Source organism: Panthera leo, chromosome B3 (assembly GCF_018350215.1).
Source record: "Panthera leo isolate Ple1 chromosome B3, P.leo_Ple1_pat1.1, whole genome shotgun sequence".
Classification (NCBI taxonomy): domain Eukaryota; kingdom Metazoa; phylum Chordata; class Mammalia; order Carnivora; family Felidae; genus Panthera; species Panthera leo.
The window spans coordinates 32,732,153-32,752,040 of record NC_056684.1 but is presented as its reverse complement, the minus strand read 5'-3'; the positions used below and the strand labels follow the sequence as shown (position 1 = coordinate 32,752,040).

At 37.8% G+C, this 19,888-nt stretch overlaps 1 protein-coding gene across 7 annotated transcripts in view; it reads left to right on the top strand.

The window, feature by feature from the left end:
- Positions 1-19,888, top strand: part of NEO1 (neogenin 1) — a 234,108-nt gene that overhangs the window by 156,968 nt on the left and 57,252 nt on the right. For 5 of the 7 annotated variants that reach the window (XM_042941466.1, XM_042941468.1, XM_042941467.1 and 2 more), the window contains one exon: positions 15,754-15,973. In XM_042941466.1, the coding sequence (XP_042797400.1) occupies positions 15,754-15,973 (220 nt within the window). The remainder of the gene's footprint in view (positions 1-15,753; positions 15,974-19,888) is intronic. The other 2 variants (XM_042941469.1, XM_042941471.1) reach the window with 1 other exon arrangement.

Below are 19,888 nucleotides of genomic sequence, written 5' to 3'. Positions count from 1 at the left end.
AGTTAAAAGTCTTTATTTTCATGTAAACTAAGTTCTTTTTAGAAATTCAGCCTCAAAAGTTTTCTTTATGATATCAATTCATATTTTAAAATCTTTCATATCTCCACAATTACATATTTTTGTTCTCAAATGTTTTCTTAGTTTTTATTTATGTATTCAGTCACTAAGTGAACATTTATTGAATTATAGTAGATATTAGTTTCTACATAGGAAACTAGCGAACATATCAATTTTAGTAAAAATAAGTGTTTTCTATAATGACTAGAGCTTAGAAGTGTTTTTAATACCGTGTTTTTTTTATTACAGTGGTACTTTTGAAAGAGCATTTTTAATTGTAGTATATTTTTTAACAGTTTTTAAATTAAAAATTTTTTTTTTTAATTTGAGAGAGAGAGAGAGTGAGCATGCGCATAAGCAGGGAAGAGGGCAGAGGGAGACAGAGAGAGAATCTTAAGTGGACCATCGTCAGCATGGAGCCCCATATGGGGCTCAATCCAGCGACCCTGGGATCATGACCTGAGCCTAAATCAAGAGTCAGATGCCCAACCAACCGAGCCACAACCCAGGCACCCCTAATTATCATATCTTGAAAGTACTTGGGACTTACATTTCCAGCCATGACAGAGTAACTAGTACTGAACTAGCTGTCTTGATCTAAACAGCTAGAAAACTGGAAAAAATATATGTAGTAAGTATTTTTAGACATTTGAAAACATGCAAGACCATAATCCCTAAGAGAAGGAAAACTAATGAGATGAGCCCCATAATTACCTCCAGCTTTCTGCCTGGAAGCACTTTCCAAACTGCAGTACAGGGTTGAGAGAAGGAAGCAGACAGCTTAGCAGTCTCAATGAGCTAAGGAGACAGAGATCAGAGTTTAGGGTGAGAAAGGGTAGTTGGAATTTGTGGAGCAGCCCAGTGGAGAGAAATGAGATGTACAGAGAAGCTCAAGAAAACTGTATAGGGTTCCCCTTGAGTCTTTTACTGATGAATACTAAGCTGCACATAAACAGAGCAAGACTCTACAAGTTTAGCAAAGAACATCTATTAAGGAAAGAACAATTACAATTACTAGAGAGCTGGAAAATTCTTGGAGCATAAACCTGGTTGAGAAATGTTTATATTCTGTCCAATCAGAGTAGAGAGAACTTATTGAACACTCCAGGTCTTCAGCGGAGACTACAGAAAAGCTATTTTGAGAGTAGGGCTAATATCGTTCTAGATACCAGGCTACTGTAGAACCATCAGTAACAGTTTAAAACAAATCTTGACAGTCGGTTAAGCATCCGACTTCAGCTCAGGTCACGATCTCACGGTCCATGAGTTCAAGCCCTGCGTCGGGCTCTGGGCTGATGGCTCAGAGCCTGGAGCCTGCTTCCCATTCTGTGTCTCCCTCTCTCTCTGTCCCTCCCCCATTCATGCTCTGTCTCTCTCTGTCTCAAAAATAAATAAACGTTAAAAAAATTTTTTTTTTAAATTAAAAAAAAAAAAAACAAATCTTGAAAGGAACATGTTCAATACTCTACTTAGGAAGACAACAAAATCCAGACAACCAACAGGTTAGCATACATAATGTGTAACATATAATCACAATTAGTTGAAAGGCAAAGAAAGGAAAAGAGAGAAAAGGAGGAGAGAATGGGGAGGGGAGGAGAGAAAATAGAACAGGGAAAGGAGAGAGAAGAGAAAAGGAAAGGAAAAGGTTAACAATTAACCTAGGAAAAAACAAACAAACAAAAACAATTAACCTAGGGGAAAAAATTCAGTAGAAAACAAACTCAGAAACGGCATTAGTGGACAAGGAATGTAAAGTAGCTATTATGGATATGTTCAAAGATATAAAGGAAAACATGAACACACAGGGAACAAATGGTGGCTCAGTAAAGAAATGGAAATACAATAAAGAACTAAATGGAAATTTGAGTACAGAAAAACACAATATCACGAGGAATACTTGGAAGAACAGAAGCTTGCTGGAAAAAAAATTTAAGGAAAATCAATGATGCTAACAAGTACAAGTTTCTCTTTTCAGCTATCTTGTTGAACTGTGCCTAAAAGGGTCATATAAGTTAATACTAATAGACTCACTATTAATGTAGATCTGCACATTTGGAAATTCTTATGTAGCCCTGTACAGGCAGTATAAAATTAATTTTAAACAATTACATTAAGTGCTGTATAGGATAGCAAAATAAACTTACTACATGTGATATTGTATGGCCTTTAGGTTATTGGTAGCTCAGCAGATCTCATCAATATGATATAAATGCCGAGAATCTATTTTAACCTTTGAATACAATGACAAAAATATATAATATTCTTATTTATGTTTTGGCCACTTTAGTTCAAGAGTTTATAGAAAGGTTTCGAAACCATGTTATGAAGGGAATAGAAGAAAGAACTGGCGTATTTTAATCAAAAGAAGACGACTACTACCCTTAAATACTTTAGTCTTTGGCGGCTCATTCATATTTAAGGATATGGTATTAAAAATATTGAAAGTTCTATTTATATGAAAGGAACTTTTAAAACACTTTTCAAAGTAATTTTAGAATTGCAGAAGTGTTAGAAAGAGTGCAGAGAGCTCTCATAGAATATATTCTCCACCCAACTTCATCTAGTGTTAACATCTTAAATAACCGTGATGCAAGCAACAAAACTAAGAAATTGACATCAGTTAACTGTTAACTATGAACTTTATTCTGATTTTACTGGTTTTTCCACTAATGTCCTTTTTCTGTTCTAGGATCCAGTTTTGGATCCCAGTTGCATTTAGTTGTCATATCTCCTACTCTCTTTAGTCTGTGACTATACTTTTGTCTTTCATGCCCTTGACTCTTTTGACTCTTGAGAAAAGTATTGATCAGGTATTTTGTATATTGTTCTCAATTTTTGTTTGCCTGGAATCATCTCATGATTACATTAGGTTAATGGAGTACATTAAGGCTATAATTTTTTTTTTTTTTTGACAAATACTACAGAATTGATGTGCCCTTTACAACACATCCATATCAGGGTTATATTATGTCAGTATGTCTTGTTATTTGGTAATGCCAACTTGATCATGTGGTTAAGGTGGTGTCAGTCAGATTTTTCCATTGTAAAGTTTTCTTTTTGTAATTAATAGATACTTTAGGAGATATACCTTGAGGTTATGCAGATACCCTGTTTTCCCTTAAACTTTTGAGATGAAATCTTTTTACTGCTAGGCTTTATTATAGGACAGCTGAGTAGTCATTCTTTTTTTTTTTTTTTTTTTTTAAGTAGGCTCCACACCCTGTGCAGAGCCCAATGCAGGGCTTGAACTCACAACCCTGAGATCAAGAGTCGGATGCTTAACCGACTGAGCCGTCCAGGTGCCCCAATTCATTCTTTTTTGTTATTCTTGCTAGGACTTTACCAGATAGCAATATTTGTAAGTCTTCTCTGCTGCTCAGCTCATCCAGAGAGGAATGCTTCAATTTCCTGCTTAGTGATAGGAAGCCTGATGGCCAGCCTTCTGGAAATTGCTGAGGAGAGTGCCAGGGAGTTTCATATTTGAGTATGTGGTCTTAATCCCCTTGTTGGCTACCGCTGAGCACAGAGCCCAGCCTCTCTGATTTAGTTTCTCCTGAGTATAAACCCCGTGTTTCCAGGGGTGAGGTGAAGGTTGCATAGCTCCTAATTCCTTTGTGCCCCATGTCATCCCTGTCTCCTGAAGTGCTGCCAGCGCCTCAAGGCCAGTTTGTTGGGAGTCTCATCAGTCTGTCCCTCTAGGAGTACTTGGTTCAACTCTGCTCCGTCAATTAATCTGTCCGCTTTCTCTTTGCATATGTTTTGGGGTGGGATTACAGCTACCTCTTTTGTTCAAAATAGAGTTTGTGTTCGTGTTTCTTGTCCTATTTGTTGTTTGAAGGTATTTATAAAGTTGTGGACCCAGAGGTATATTTGGCCCTCTGTCCTAAAACTGAGGCCAAAGTAGATTTTCAGAAGATTATTTGGCATCGCCTCTGAAGCATTCAAATACACAAACCTTTGGCATTTCATTTCTAAGAATCCATCTTACAGAAATATTTGCACATGTGCACAAAGATACACAGATAGGAAAGTTTTCAAAAACATCATCCACAACAGCCAAAATAAATAAGTAATGGAATCAGCCTAAATGTAAGTAATAATAAGGAAATTATTAAATTAATGGTGATGTTTGTGTTATAGAACAGTGGGTAGCAGTTGGGAATAATGAGGTTTGTTTTTGTATACTGACATGAGACGTTCTTAAAGACATATTATACCATACAGAAGTTTGCAGAGCAGCATTTTTGGTAGCATTTTATTCTCATATTTTTATGTATATACAAGTGTATAATTGAAAAGGAAAATATTTGGAAGAATATGAACCAAACCTTTAACAGTGGTATTTTGGAGATGATGAAAAGTGGAACTTTAATCTTTTGGCTTTGTATACTTCTGTATTGTATATATTACTTTTATAACAAGCTTATTACATTTTTATTTTTATTATTTTTATTTTTTTTTAATTTTTTTAAATGTTTATTTTTGACAGAGAGAGAGAGAGACAGAGCATGAGTGGGGGAGGGGCAGAGAGAGAGGGAGACACAGAATCCGAAGCAGGCTCCAGGCTCTGAGCTGTCAGCACAGAGCCTGATGCAGGGCTCAAACTCACAGACTGTGAGATCATGACCTGAACCGAAGTCGGATGCTCAACCGACTGAGCCACCCAGGTGCCCCAACATTTTGATTTTTAAATAAGAATATGAAATAGACTGCCTAAAGAAGTAGTTGAACAATGACTAGATTTCAAACAGAGGCTCTTTGAAAGAACTGTCTGCTAGATACTATCTCAGGTATTATTAAAGATTGCCCAAACTGGATTATGGTTTGGGGAAAAGAGATTTCACAATCATATAAGAATGGGAAAGTCTAGGTTAACATACCATATTCTCCTGTAGAATTTCTGGGAGTCTTTAACATACTAAAAAGGATGATACATCTGCACAGTCTCACAAATAAGGTTTTTCTCCTCTTTTATGGTATATTTGTTAATATCTCCCAAAAGAAATGCTTTGTAGAACTGCACTTTTGTTGACATTGCTTTTATGTTTAGAGCAATAAGCACCATGGTAATCTGGCTCTGTTTTGAACAATGAATTTTGAATAATACTGCTGTGAACGTTCCTGGGAAATACCAATTTAGTAAATTCCTTTATGCAAGGAAATGAAGGGCTTGAAAGATAGAAATTTTTCCCTAGATGCCTTCAAAACCTTATGAACTCCTTCAAAAGGTAAGAAAGAAAGGTTATGAAAAGGGAACAAAATTTGGGGGCACCTGGGCGGCTCAGTTGGTTAAGCGTCCGACTTTGGCTCAGGTCATGATCTCATGGTTCGTGAGTTCAAGCCCCACATCAGGCTCTGTGCTGACAGCTCAGAGTCTCGAGCCTGCTTCAGATTCTGTGTCTTCTTCCCTCTCTGCCTCTCCCCCACTCATGCTCTCACTCACTCTCTCTCTCTCTATTAAAAAAAAATTTTTTTTAAAGGGAACAAAATTAGGATTTCAAAAGAAAACTTAAATGTGCCTATTCACAGCTCACTTGGCTGGTATGAGTGGGTATCAAATCAGGATAATTGGTTCCACTTAACTGAGGGCAACATGCAGCACAGAATTTAATGATCTCTACCTAGAAACTGTTTTCAGTGCATAGATGTATTGGTTAAACTCATAATTACAAACTAAAAGTGACACATCATCCATCACAAATCTAATGTATCGTTAAAACTGGATCCAGCAACCACAGTGTAGCTGGATTTTGAAAATGATTTCTCAGAAAAATGAGAATATCTCTGATGATTTTCTCAGGTAGCATACTACATCAGGAGGAATAGAATCCTTCAGGGTCTCACAGATCCCTTCAGAGCCTGTGGAGTGGTTAGGTTTCAGCGAAAGTGCCAGTGTGAAGCTGCTGCCAGGAGTTTCAGCAGCAGGTCAAAGCTAACAGCTTTTTTTGATGTTCACATTTTGAAAGTTTGATACCTTTTCTCAAACATATTTCCCAGTTGCCTTTCACTTGCGTCAGATTTACATGGTGTTTATTGCTCTAAATAGAGTAGCAGCGTGAACATAGGTGCAGAAGGTGAACAGCCCATTCTTGTTCAGTAACCAAGCAAACCTAGAGCACGGTATGTAGGACCTTGACCCTTGTACTGAGGCGTTGCACTTCATTCTGTAGATAGTTTTGGGGAGAGATGTGACAAGATCTTTTACTTTCAGGAGTGAACTTTGGTGGCAGATGGGAAAGGAAGCAGCATAACTCCTAATACAATCAGACTTCTTTATTTAAAGAAAGATTTCACTTGTGCTTTAGGACCCTTGATGACTAATGGGCATTTGTAAAATCTTTGAGTAATTTCTGGACATTTTATTTTTTTTTGTGAAGGCTTCAGATAGGTTGGTTTTAAGCTCTGATATTTTGAGCAACAGAAATGCCCTGGGATTCTGTCACTATTACTATTGTAACTGTCTAACTATTTTAACTATACACTAGAAAAAAGTATGTTTAATACTTCCAAATGGCCAGGTTAAGCCATTTCATTCTTTTTAGTGATTTTATTGTAGTATGATTTACATACAATAAAATTCATGCATTGTAAGTTTACACTTTAGTAATTTTTAGTGAATTTATAGAGTTGTGTAGTCATCATCACAATATAGACACAAAACATTTCCATCCCCCAAATCACTTAACATCTGTTTGCAGTCAATACCTACTCTTGTCCCCAGCTACAGATAATCAGTTATTTGCTTTCTGTTACTATAAAAGCGCCTTTTGTCGTTCTTTTACATAGAAATGGAATCAGGTAATATATAGTCTTTTACAACTGTTTTTTTTCATTTAGGGTAATATTTTTGAAATCATCCATATTGTGGCATATATCAGTATTTTGCATCTTTTTATTGCTGAATAATTAATCTTTTGTAGAGATATACCTCATTGTGTTTACCTATGTATCAGTGGTTGGAGACTTGGATTGTTTCTAGTTTTTGTGTATTCTGAATAATGATACTCTGAACATTCATGTATAAATCTTTGTGGGGATATTTGTTTTCATTTCTCTTGGGTAGTAGATTCTAGGAGTAGAATTTCTGGGTCATATGCTAACTCTATGTTTAACTTTTTAAGAAACTAAAACTCTACAGGTGACATCATCTTGTATATAGAAAATCGTAAGGAGTGCACAAATAAACTATTAGAACTAATAAATGAATTCAGCAAGAGTCAATATCTGTACCCAGAAATCATTTGTATTTCTGCATACTTGGCAGTGGACAATCTGAGATTAAAATTAAAATAATTTCATTTAAAAAATAATAATACTTAGTAAACTAACAAAAGAAGTGTAAAACTTATGGCCTGAAAACCATGGAACATTTTTGAAAGAAATTAAAGATATAAATAATAAACGGAGACAGTTTGTATTCATCAGTTGGAAGACTTAAAGCATTCCCGCCAACCATGTATGAGGATTCCAGTTATTCGTGCCCTCACAACTTTTGTTGTATGATACTTAGTTACCCTTTTTGATGATATACATTCTGGTGAGTGTGTCGTGTTTTAATGTACGTTTCCCTAATGACTAATGGTGTTTGCACATTTTCGTGTGTTTATTAGCAGTTCTTATGTTTTCTTTGGTGAAATGTCTAAGTCTTTTACCTACTTTTAAATCGGGTTATTTGTTGTTGTTATTGATTTATAAGAGTTCATTTTATATTCTGGTCCTTGATATGTATTCTGACTTGTATGTTCAAGTCCTTTATCAGATGCATGATTTGGAAATAATTCCTGCCAGTCTGTGGCTTTACTTGTCATTTACTTAGTTGTGTTTTTCTTAAAGTGAAGAAGTTTTTTATTTTTAATAGAATGCAATTATCAATTTTTTTCTTTCATGTCTTGTGCTTTCGTTGTCATATCTAAGAACACTTTTCTAACCCAAGTCACGAAGACTTCTTCCTGTATTTTCTTCCAGAAGTTTTCATTCTTCCATTAAGTCTACGAGGCATTTTGATTCATTTTTGTATGTGGCATTAAGTAAGGATCTAATTTCATTACTCTGCATATGGATATATAGTTGTACTAACACGAGTTGTTGAAAGACTTTTTTCCCACATTAACATTTTTTGGCACCTTGGCCAAAAATCAGTGGACCACAAACTTAGGGGTTTATTTGTGGACTCTCAGCTCTCTTCCATTGATTTATATGCCTACTAATATGCCAATACCAGACTGTCTTGATTCCTGGAGCTGTATTGTAAGTTTTGAAATGGAGTAATACAAGTTCTCCAGCCCTTTTTTCTTTTTCAGAATTGATTTGGCGATTCTAGGCCTTTTGTCTTTTCTGTTACATTTTAGGAGCAGCTTGTCTTCTTAACAATGTTGTCCTCTAACTCATGAGCATTTATTTATTTAGATTTTCTTTTCATTTAGATACTTTTGTTTTAGATGTTTAATTTCTCTCAGCAATGGGTTGTAGTTTTGAGGATATAAATCTTACACTTCTTTTGTTAAGTTTATTTCTAAGTATTTTGTTCCTTTTTTGATGCTATCATGAATGAAGTTGTTTTCTTAATTCCATTTTTGGGTTGTTTATTCCTAGTTTATAGAAATAGAGTTGGTTTTTGTATATTGACTTTGTGTTCTGTGACCTTGCTAAACTTATTAATTCTAGAAGGGTTTTGTTTTGTTCTGTTTTTTGGGGGTGGGCACAAGTGAGCAAGGGGCAGAGAGAGAGAGAATCCTAAGAGGGGCAGAGAGAGACAGAGACAGAAGCATTGCTCACCTGAAGTGGGGTTCACCCAAAGCGGGGCTTATCCAAAGCAGGGCTCACCCAGAGTGGAGCTTGAGGTCACCTGATAGGGGACTCAGACTCACCAACTGTGAGATCATGACCTGAGCTGAAGTCAGTTGCTTAATGACTGAACCACCCAGGCACCCTTTATTTACTTTTTCTCTTTTTCCCATCTTCCTGCACTGGGTAGAACTTTCAGTACCTGCTTAATGTAAGAAATGAGAGCTGACATGTATCCAACCTTAAGGGAAAAGCATTTACTTTTTAACCATTTCATATAATTTCACTGTAGATTTTTCAGGATGAGGAACTTCTGTACTTTGTTGAGAGTTTTTATCATGAATAGGTAGGTGTTTGATTTTGTCAGATTGCTTTTTCTGCATTTATTAAGGTGATCATATATTCTTTTTTGTCTCTTAATATGGCGTATTACATTGATTTCTGGATATTAAACTAGTCTGAATTCCTGTGATAAATCCTACTTGGTCATAATGTATAATCCTTTTAAAATGCTACTAACTACAGTTTGCTAGTGTTTCATTAAGGGCTATTGTATCTGTGATCATGAGGGATATTGATCCCTAGTTTCTTTTCCTTTGGCTTTGATATTAGAGTAATATCGGCCTCACAGAATGAGCTAGAAGTGTTTCTCTTCTGTTTTCTGAAAAAATTACGAAGGATTAGTTTTATTTCTTGTTTTAAATATAGCATTTACCGGTGAAGGCATCTGGGCTTGGACTTGTCTGTGTGGGAAGATTTTTAATTACTAGTTAAATGTCTTAATTTGTTTTATTTCTACCTAGATTTTGTGTTTCTTCATGAGTAGGTTTGGTAATTTTTGTTTTTCCAGGAATTGTTCTGTTTCCTCTGAGTTATCTGATTTATTGACTTAAATTTGTTCATAATTTTACCTTATAATTTCCCAATCTATAGGGTTGGTAGTATTGTCTCTTCTTTGATTCTTGAATTAGGCAGTTTATGTCTTCTATTAATTTCTTAGTCTTGTGTCTTTTTTTTTAAAGAACTTGGCTAAAATATTATTCAATTTAATTTTTCCCAGCTTTATTGAGGTATGACTGACAAATGGTAATATATTTAAAGTGTCCAACATGATGATTTGATACATGTATACATTGTGAAAGGATTCCCACAATTAAGTTAACAAGTTAATTAATACACCTATCACCATACATGGTTACTTTGTGTGTATGTGTGAGAGAATGCTTAAGATCTGCACTCTTCACTAAATAGGAGATTAGGTAATTTATGGGAGACTTCTCTTCTGGTAAAAGTATTTAAATTTCCCTTTAAGCATTGCTTTAGCTGCATCCCATAATTTTTAATTTTTTGTTTTTATTTTCATTCAGTTAAAAATATTATTTAACTTTTTTGTGTGATTTCTTCTTTGACCCTTGGGTTACTTAGAAGTGGGTTGTTTGAGGGGCGCCTGGGTGGCTTAGTCGGTTAAGCATCCGACTTCGGCTTGGGTCTTGATCTCACGGTCCATGAGTTCAAGCCCCACGTTGGTCTCTGTGCTGGCAGCTCAGAGCCTGGAGCCCGCTTCAGATTCTGTGTCTCCCTCTCTCTCTGACCCTCCCCCGTTCATGCTCTGTCTCTCTCTCTCTCAAAAATAAATAAACATTAAAAAAAAAAAGAAGTGGGTTGTTTGATTTCCAAAAATTTGGGGTTTCCCCATATTTATTTGGATTCATGTGTTTGGGGGCTCTACTGTTAGATGTAAATGTATTTATAATTGATATGTTCAAAGAGGTATATAATTCAATGATAGTGGTTAGAGATTTTAATAGTCTACTCTCAAAAACTGATTAAAACAATCAGAAAAAGCTAAGAGTATAGAAGATTCAAACATCCCTATCAGCCACTTTGACCTGATATTACAGAATCTTCGCACAACTACATAAAACATAAAACAAGTCTCAAGAAATTTTAAAAGACTGTAACCATACAAAGTATGTCTCTGACCACATCAGAATTAAATAAGATATCCACATTACACCTGTTCTTTGTCTGGGGCTTGCTATAGAAGCCTCAGAGGTGCCTCAGGGCACCTGGGTGGCTCAGTCGGTTGAGTGTCTGATTTTGGCTTAGGTCATGATCTCATGGTTCATGAGTTCAAGCCCCACATCGGGCTCTCTGCTGTCAGCACAGAGCCCGCTTTGGATCTTCTGCCCCCATCTCTCTCTGCCCCTCCCCCACTCTCATAAAATAAAATAAAATAAAATAAAATAAAATAAAATAAAATAAAATAAAGAAGTTGTAAATCCCTCAAGCTCAGGGTTCTTCTCCTGTTACAACCTGCTGCAGGTGTAGGCATCCATCCTGGGCCTTTAAAACATTGCCTTTGTGGCACTTGAGGGGCATGGAGAACTGATGAAAACAAACAAGAAGCTCTGACCATTGCCATTGCCCTGAGTAATGAAGTTCTTTGTCTCTGATGTGAGGCTTGTGTTTTTGCCTGTGCCCATGAAACAGTAATAGGCTGTCTTGTTAGCTTAAAAGTAAGGTAAATCTCCGACACTGTATAGTTCCTGACAGTTTCCTTTGGTTCTTTGAACATATTTTTAACAGCTCCTCTGAAGTCTTTGTTAAATCTAATATCTAAGGACCCCGAGACCTTTTTATTGACTGCATTTTTTTACATTAGCCTCTGAGTGTAAGTCACACTTTGTTTCTTTGCATGTCTCTTCATTTTTTGTTGAATATTGGATATTTTGGATAGCATATTGTAGCAACTGTGGGTTCTGAGTCCTCTTCCTCCCTCCACTCCCGTTTCCCAAGCTGTTCTTTTTTCCTTAGTATAGTTAGCTTGCCTGGACTAAATCTGTGACATCCATCTTCCCCACACTGTGTGACCGCTGATGTTTCTGCTCAGCTTTTGTTCTTTATTGTTTTGTTTTTATTTTTAAGCCTGGATTTCTAGGGTAACCCTTGTGTCTGTATGGATTAGCATTTATCCAAATATCAGTCAGAAGTTGTGCTCAAATATCTCAAGCCAGTAAGCCTTCCACTCTTAGCTGATGGATCTGTGTGTGGTTTGGGCAATGCATTCAAAGTTCAGGTCATTTTTTAGCCGGCCTCAGCTTTTGCTTTCTGCGGGGCTCTCTCACTTGTGCTCTGAATACACACATAGGTTCCGCTGACTGGGGATATGTAGGTCATCTGGACCTCTTCTTGGCTCTGCTGCATATACGCATGGCTTTCAGTCTTCCTGGATTATGTGGAGAACTTCTCAAGCCTTCTTACTGTTTTTTACCTCACCAAACTCCCTGTTAAATCCAGCCTATCATCTGCTGTTTGCCCCCAAATCACAGTCTCAGGCTAGCAGAGACACTGGCCCTTCCTTTTCACTTGCCACCAACATTGCCACTTTAGCTGGCAGTGCTCCACATCGAGTGTGCCCCTCTGATGGCAGCAGCAGGGCCACTAGCTTCTGGGGCCTGCCGTACCCTGGTTGAACAACTACTCCAACAGAGCTGGGGAGCTTGGAACAGACCCAGGCAAGAATGGCACACACAGACTCACTGATTTTACCTGAACTGTGGTAATTTTTATGAATAAATCCTTCTTGGTTTGTTGTATGCCTTTGGCCAGTTTCCAGTTTTTGACAATTTTGTCCAGCTTCTTAGCTGCTTTTGGGGAAGAGCATTTGTTGACATCCTCAAACCATCATGCTAGAAGTCTAAAGTCCCAATCTGTATCGTTCTGCCATTGATCCTGGTGTATCTTAACTGCCTATTTGATTCTTTGAGATCACGTAAGACCCTTTCCCTTACCTGCCCAGCTAGATCATGGAATGGCAGCAAAAGAACCAACTTGGGGAAAGTGGGTATAAAACACTAGGACCACAGTGGACATGGATTTTTTCCATAGTTAACTAGGAATCATTTACAATGATCTGCCATTATTTACACTTTGATTCTGTGTATAACTGGTAAAATACATTTGCAAAGCAAATGTTTACATAGCATCATTATATTTGTATATACTTTGTAGCAGCTACAAAGATTAAAATATTTGTGTGCGTGATGAGCTTCTGGAAACACTGGTCCCCATTGCACTAACATTCTCCCTGATTTTTTTCCACTTATTCAATAAATACACATTTATTGATTATCTAAGGTATATACATGCACAACGAGTGATGCCAAGAGGAAACAGATATGGATTTCATCCTCAAGGAGCTTACAGATGAGCGTGATTCATCATGAACATGAAAAATATAAGTGGGAAGTGCTAGATGCCATTCAAAACGTACAGATGTGTGCCCTAGAGTTCCATGGGCTAATTGAAATGTCCGTGTCTGACCAGTTCTTAGTTATCACCCATCACTTGTAGCACCTGGTCTTCCTGCTTACATTCTCCTCCTGGTTGCCTTTATATTTAGATTTTTCTGTCAGTGAAAACATGCACCTAGTGCTTCCACATACACTTTTCTTATTGATGATATTTGTGTGGTTCATACCAGCCTGGGACATGAGTGGGGAGCGTTTCTAGTTACAGACAAGGAAACTGAGATCAGAGAGACTGTGTGACTTGCCCAACTTCACGTTATTAGGACGTGACAGAGTCAAGTTTTGAATAGAAGTTCTTCGTACTTGAAATCCTGGGCTTTTTCCAGTATGCTGTACTGCCTCTCACAGTACAAATTTCCTCTCCTCTCCAGCCAGCAGATAGTTGGGAAAAACTTAGCTTAGTGGGTCAGGTCAGACTTGGAAGCAGTTTTTACGTAAGTGTATTTCTGGATAGACAGAAATGAAGCAACAAAGCAAGACTGTATTCAGGCTACTCTTCAAATCATTTCCCTCTAACGGTTTTTAGTGACTTAATTTTACATAGTCAGAGATTCAGCATCGCCAGTTGCTTCTTACACATTTCTCTGGCACCTGTGGGATCATTACTTTGGACACAGCATGTTCATCATTTGCCATCTCTCCCTCAGTCTCTAGTCTCTTTCAATGTTGTCATTCTCTGCGAATGACACCCCCAACCACCCATTCTCCCAAGCCTGGTTTCTCCAGGAACCTGGAGCCCTTGACTCCTTTCTTATCTTCACCCCAACATCTAATCCTGTCATTCCCATCCTACCTCATAGGGTTGTTGTGTGAATAAACTGGCACTGCACATGAAAAAGAACTCTGAAAGCTGTGAAGGAGAGGTATTTCTTTTCTCTGAGGAAGCGCGTCTATTCAAGCATCAGGGATAAGAATGAGGCCTCAGAGGCCATTCAGATATAACGGTCTTACAATATTGACACTTGTGTCCGTGAAATGTGGACTTGTATCTTCTGTGACTGTGGCTGTGACTTCATGGTCTTACATGCTGACAGCACTCTGTTCTCTCCAAAGTACTTTCTCAGAAAGAGAGGAAAAGAGAGAGTAAGTGACATGCACAAGATGATAAAATTAGTAAGAGGTCCAGCAGGAGTAGAGCTCCTATTGGCTAAATGCAGAGGCCTCTTAAACTAGAAATCAAAGTTGATTTTTTTACACTCCATCACTTACCATCTGTGACTTAGGATGAGTGGTTTAGCCCTCTTAACTGTCAGCCTCTACATAGAAGACAGAAATAAAATTTTTCATAGAATTGTTGTAAGGATTCAATGAGTACATGAGCCAGAGTGCCATGTAGAAATGATAGCTGTTGGATGACTTTCACCCTGCCCCACCTGAATAGCGACGTTAGGTTGGTCTTCCTCTGTACTTTCCCTTAGAGAACTCATTCTACCTGGTGTATTTATTTGACTGCTTCACTTTAGATTCTCTGCAGTTCACAGATCTTTCCTGGAGATTGTTGACTTAGCATTTCATTGAAAACCAGCTTCAGGAGTTTTCGTGTTTTCCTCTCTGCCCTTTTTCTCCTAATTTTCCCATTAAGGTTTTGACACAATTCTGATGAACTCCTTTAGTTGAAAGTTGTGAAATTATCCTTATACTTTCTGGCCCCAAGATGAAGGAGATTTTAAGTTCACTATTAGGAAAATCAGAAGTGTCCAGCAACAGAATGGACTGCCTCAGCGAGTAATAAAGTTACCCATGACTACAAATATATGAGGCTCTTGACAAGCAGAGCTTTGACTTGCCTTCACTTCATCTGTCCCACCCAGTTCCTGAGTTCTGCCAGCCACAGAAATATATATTGCAGAGAGGGCTGTAACAAACAGATAAGCTACCTAAGTGTTGTATTTTTATGGTTTTGGAATTTTTGATTCATGTTTTTATACTATTGTAGTTAAGTGAATTGATGAAGATAGCAGATGAAATATTTGTGAAGTGAGGAGAGTCGTCGAACTTCCCTGGGGATTGCCAAATTACAGAGAGCAGAGTTTAATGTTAGCCTGAAGTTAAAGAGGTGGCTCTTGAGTCTCCTGCAGAGCCGAAGACCCACAGCTGTGCCTTAAGGCTGACGGTAGCCTGGGCCTGTGCCGAGAGTACCTGCACTCCTCCATACTACACATGTTATTCCATATTTGATAAAGTAGCTAAAAATACTGAGGTTTTATCAGTAGATGAGACTTCTATGTGAAAGGTTTGATGGGCGATGCATGCTGCTTTCAGGATTAAAAAAAGATTACTTGGTCACTGCTGTGTCCTTCTGTGAGATGTTTTATTCTCAGCTGTCACCTTCCCTGTCCCTTACCCACAACCATTATAGTGACCAAAAAGTCTGCTTGCTCTACAGTGATGTGTCTTGAATAGTGCCCATTAGTTTTCAGTAGTTACCCCTGGCCTGCATGTTAGCCTTCAGTTTAATGGCCTTTTTTATGTTCATTCATTTTATTTTATTTCCCATCGTGGTTTTGTTTATTTCTTTTTTGTTTTTTGTTTTTCTGTTCTCTTTTTTAAAACCGTCGTGGTTTGCCCTTCATATTCCCCAATGTTTGCACATGACAAGATGTTGCCATCCCAACATTACCTCCCACTTCACTGACCAGTGCCACTACTGACCATCTAGCACCAGCCACAACGGGACCACTGCCTTCAGCTCCTCGGGATGTCGTGGCCTCGCTGGTCTCTACCCGCTTCATCAAATTGACATGGCGGACACCTGCATCAGATCCTCACGGGGACAACCTTACCTATTCTGTCTTCTACACCAAGGAAGGGATTGTTAGGTAAGTGTCTGTGTGTCTGGAGCCAGTGGTTGCATCTTGGTCTACCCCAGGCCAGTCATGCTCACCCTGGCTCTTTGTTGTGCAGAATCTGTACCAATTTTCAGTCCAGAAAATATGACCACCAAGATGCATATTTCCCAATTTTAGGTCATTAAAACTTATGCCAAACAGACTCAAGTCCTGGTATTCTTTCCTGCCTCCCTGGAATGACTTGGGGAGAAGGTAGATAGAGCTTTTTAGGTAGAAGTATTAAAATGTAATGAGGGCTGTTCTTTTTTCATAAGATTCAGTCAGCACAGCCTATAGGATGTGGCTTACTTAGAACATTCAGATTCTAGAAATTAAGGTAGACTTAATTTATGGAAGTAATCATAAATGAGTATTTGCCTCCACCCTTATGTGGATGTGGACTGCCCAGCTCTAGGGGGTCTCCTTGATGATACAAGAGTAATCAGCAGCTAATTTTCCTAAAAAACAGCACTTCCATTAAATTTCTCTCCATCTCCACCTCTTTTAGGAGCTCATGTTGCTTCTCCATTGCTTATGGGAGATTTTCCAGAATCCCCAGGCCACTTTACCCATGGTCCAGCTTTATTTTATCTGTCCAGCCTTACTTGCCTCACCTCACAGTTTAATTCACTTTCTAATGAAACCAGTCCAATTCCTATCACTACACTGCCTTTCTTCAAGTGTGTTCTCTTCTGTCACTTCCCCCTTTCCCAACTGAAGCTGAAGTTAGTGAATCCTTGTGGCCCAGATTAAGCCCCATGAAGTCCTCATGCATTTTTCTCCACTTTTTCGCATAGTCTTTCTCTTCTATGCATTTCTGCCACTAATATTGCACTTAATTATGACAACATAGGATCTTATGCCGCCATAAATTGTTACTCTTCTATTTTATGTATATTTGTGTTGTTTTCCCAACCAAATTATAAAAACTTTCGGAAGAACCAAGCCGCATGCTGTGTATTCTTAGCATTGTCAAGTAGATTTCTTTATTCATATCAAAATAAGAAAGCTGAAATCACTGTTTGGGCTGGGGCCCTCACAGATGAAATAAAGCTTGTGTTTCTACCAGGGTGCTTACATCTGGTACATATTGTATTTAATAACTAGACTGTCAAGTTCCACAAATACAGGAACCTTAATCATAATCCCTTGATTTAATACTTTTGAGAAGTCCGAGTGACCTAATTTGAGCCAGGTGGAGATAGATAGAGCTTTGAGATAGATGGAGCTTCTGCTAGAATGATGTTTATCTGAACACTGTACCAGATGTTTTGGGCATTGCAAAGATAAAGAAACATGGTTCTGGACACAAAAAGGCAAGACATTACTACCGAATGGCTTGTGTTAGAATGCCTCCAATGGTCTTTCACATCTCCTTGCTAATTTCATAATATTTCACAAAAGAAAAAACCATTTAGTAATTCCTCAGAATAACAAACTTCTTTCCATTATAGGTCCTTTGTCTCTGCTGTTCCTTCTACCAGGAATGCATTTCCCTCACAAACAACTGTTTCTGGCTTCTTACCAATCATCTTCAGATGACACCTTCGTAGGCCTTCCGTGAATACTCACCCGGCTTAGCCCCCCTCCAACCCTATCACACAGTGATGTTCTGGGGCCAGCTTGTTTCCAAGCCTGTTGTTAAATTTTCAGGAAATTTTGTAAACCCATGACAACTTGGTAGCTCAAAATGGGGTGTGGCATGAGTATTTACTGAGACAAGTGCTACAAACCAGAGCTGGTTATTAAACGTTGACCACAACACCACTGCTGTCACATCATCCTATTTTGTCTTTCTGCTTTTGTTTCCAGAACACGGAACACTCTGACATTTTCTCTCTTTATTAACCAATTTCTGGTGTCTGTCATATCAATAGAATATCACCAGCACCTGGAACAGGGCCTGGCATATAATAGCAGTAAATAAATACTTGTCCAGGGAATAAATTCATTTCAGTCAGTGGAGAGGTAACAGCTTATTCAAGAAGTCATGTTGAGATAATTGACTCCATTTGGTGGGAAGAATGGAAGTTCTACAGCTCTGTCTTATATCATGTATGACAATAAATTGTAGATAGATGAAGAGATTTTAAAGCTTATAAATGTATTAGAAGAAAATACAACTGCTTTATCATTTGAGTGTGAAAGGCCTTTTAAAGGAAGACAGGAAATCCAGAAGCCACAACAGGAGAGATATACAAAGCTTATTATACAACAATGTAAAATTCCATGTGATAAAACATCATAAACAAAATCAAACCATCAAGTGATAAGCTGGGAAAAATTGGTAACAGTTATAAGAAAATAATATTGCCATCCAGTCTATATAAAGAGCTCCTATAAGTCATAACTAAAAGATACTCCAGGAGGCAAATGCTACAAGTGGATGATTAACAGAAGTTAATGGAAAGCCTGTTAAAGTTAAAAAAGGTTTTGCCATCACTTGTGGTCTTGGGAGATACAATGTAATAATACAAAAAGTGAAACCATTTTTCACTTACAAAGTTGGCAAAGATTTTAAATTGATAATATCTAGTGTTAAGCAAGTTAAATGCTGGGAAGAAATCCACTCTAGGCTTTTGGTGGCAATATAAGAGTAGTCTTTGGAGAAAGTGGTTTGGCAGAATTATTTTTTTTAATCTCTTTAATGCATATACCTGTCAGCCCAACAGTTAACACTTCTGGGTGTTCTATAGATAACTGGTATGCATAGGGCACTCATAAAAATGTTTATTGTAGCATTGTTTGTAAGAATGAAAAGAGGAATGAAGGTAAATGCCCATTCATGGAGAAATGAGCACATAATTAATATACGTATATCCACATGAAATGTGATATAGGAATTTTTAAATGATGTGTCTATATATTTTGATGTGTATGTAAATGCTTAGAACAGTGATTCTCAAACAGGCAGTTTGCCCATCCCTTGGGAGACATTCGGCAATGTCTGGTGACATTTTTGGTTATTACAACTGAGATGAGGGAGGATGCTTACTGATGTCCAATGAGTAGAAGCCACAGATGCTGATAAACGTCCTGCAATGTGCAGGACGGTCCCTTACAACAAAGAATTATCTTGCCCAGCAGCTCGCTAGTACCAAGATTGAGAAAAGCTGACATGGAGAGATCTGGTAAGATATCAGTCCATGCCACGGTTAGGTGTCAGGGAAGGACATGCTTTGAGGAGAGAGAAAAACTGGGACTTTCAGATTTTTTTTAACTATATATACTTTTGTTTTTAATGAGAATCTGTCACTTCAATTTAAAATTAAATTGTCAGGCAGGAAGACAAGGCAAGTATATATAAAGGAAGAAGAGATGCAAGGAGGATCCAACTTAATGTGTCTGTCTGGTGTTTGAAGGATGGGAAAGTAAGAAAGCTGGCTTAAGTGGCCCAGAGTTTTGGTAGGAATTAGTAAGAGATTATAATAAAGTGGAAGCTTGGAGCCAGATGTCATAATGCCAGTAAGAATTTGGACACAGTCAGTTCAGAAGGGACCATTTTAGACTCCTGAGCAAGTGTGCACTGTGATTTTATTAGCTTTTCTTAGTAGTTTATGAGCACTACATAGAAGAGGAGAAGAAATAGTCAGCGAGACAAATCAGGTAGTTAACCTAGTCGTGTGGTAGGTATGGCCTGGACGAAAGGGAGAGCCGTGACTTGGAGTGGACAGAATAAACCTGGGGAATATTTCAAAGGAAGGTTCTTGGAGACTAATTTTTTTGTCACTTCATTTGTGAATGAAGCTTATGATTTCTGAATATAAGCAATGAAGGAGTAGAAAGAACACTAAGTCAGAAGACTATATCCTGCTCACTTGTTTTGTAAATAGAATTTATTTGACCTTTATAAGCTTAACTTTTCCCATCTGAAAAACGAGGGTCGTAACTTTTCTTCATAGACTT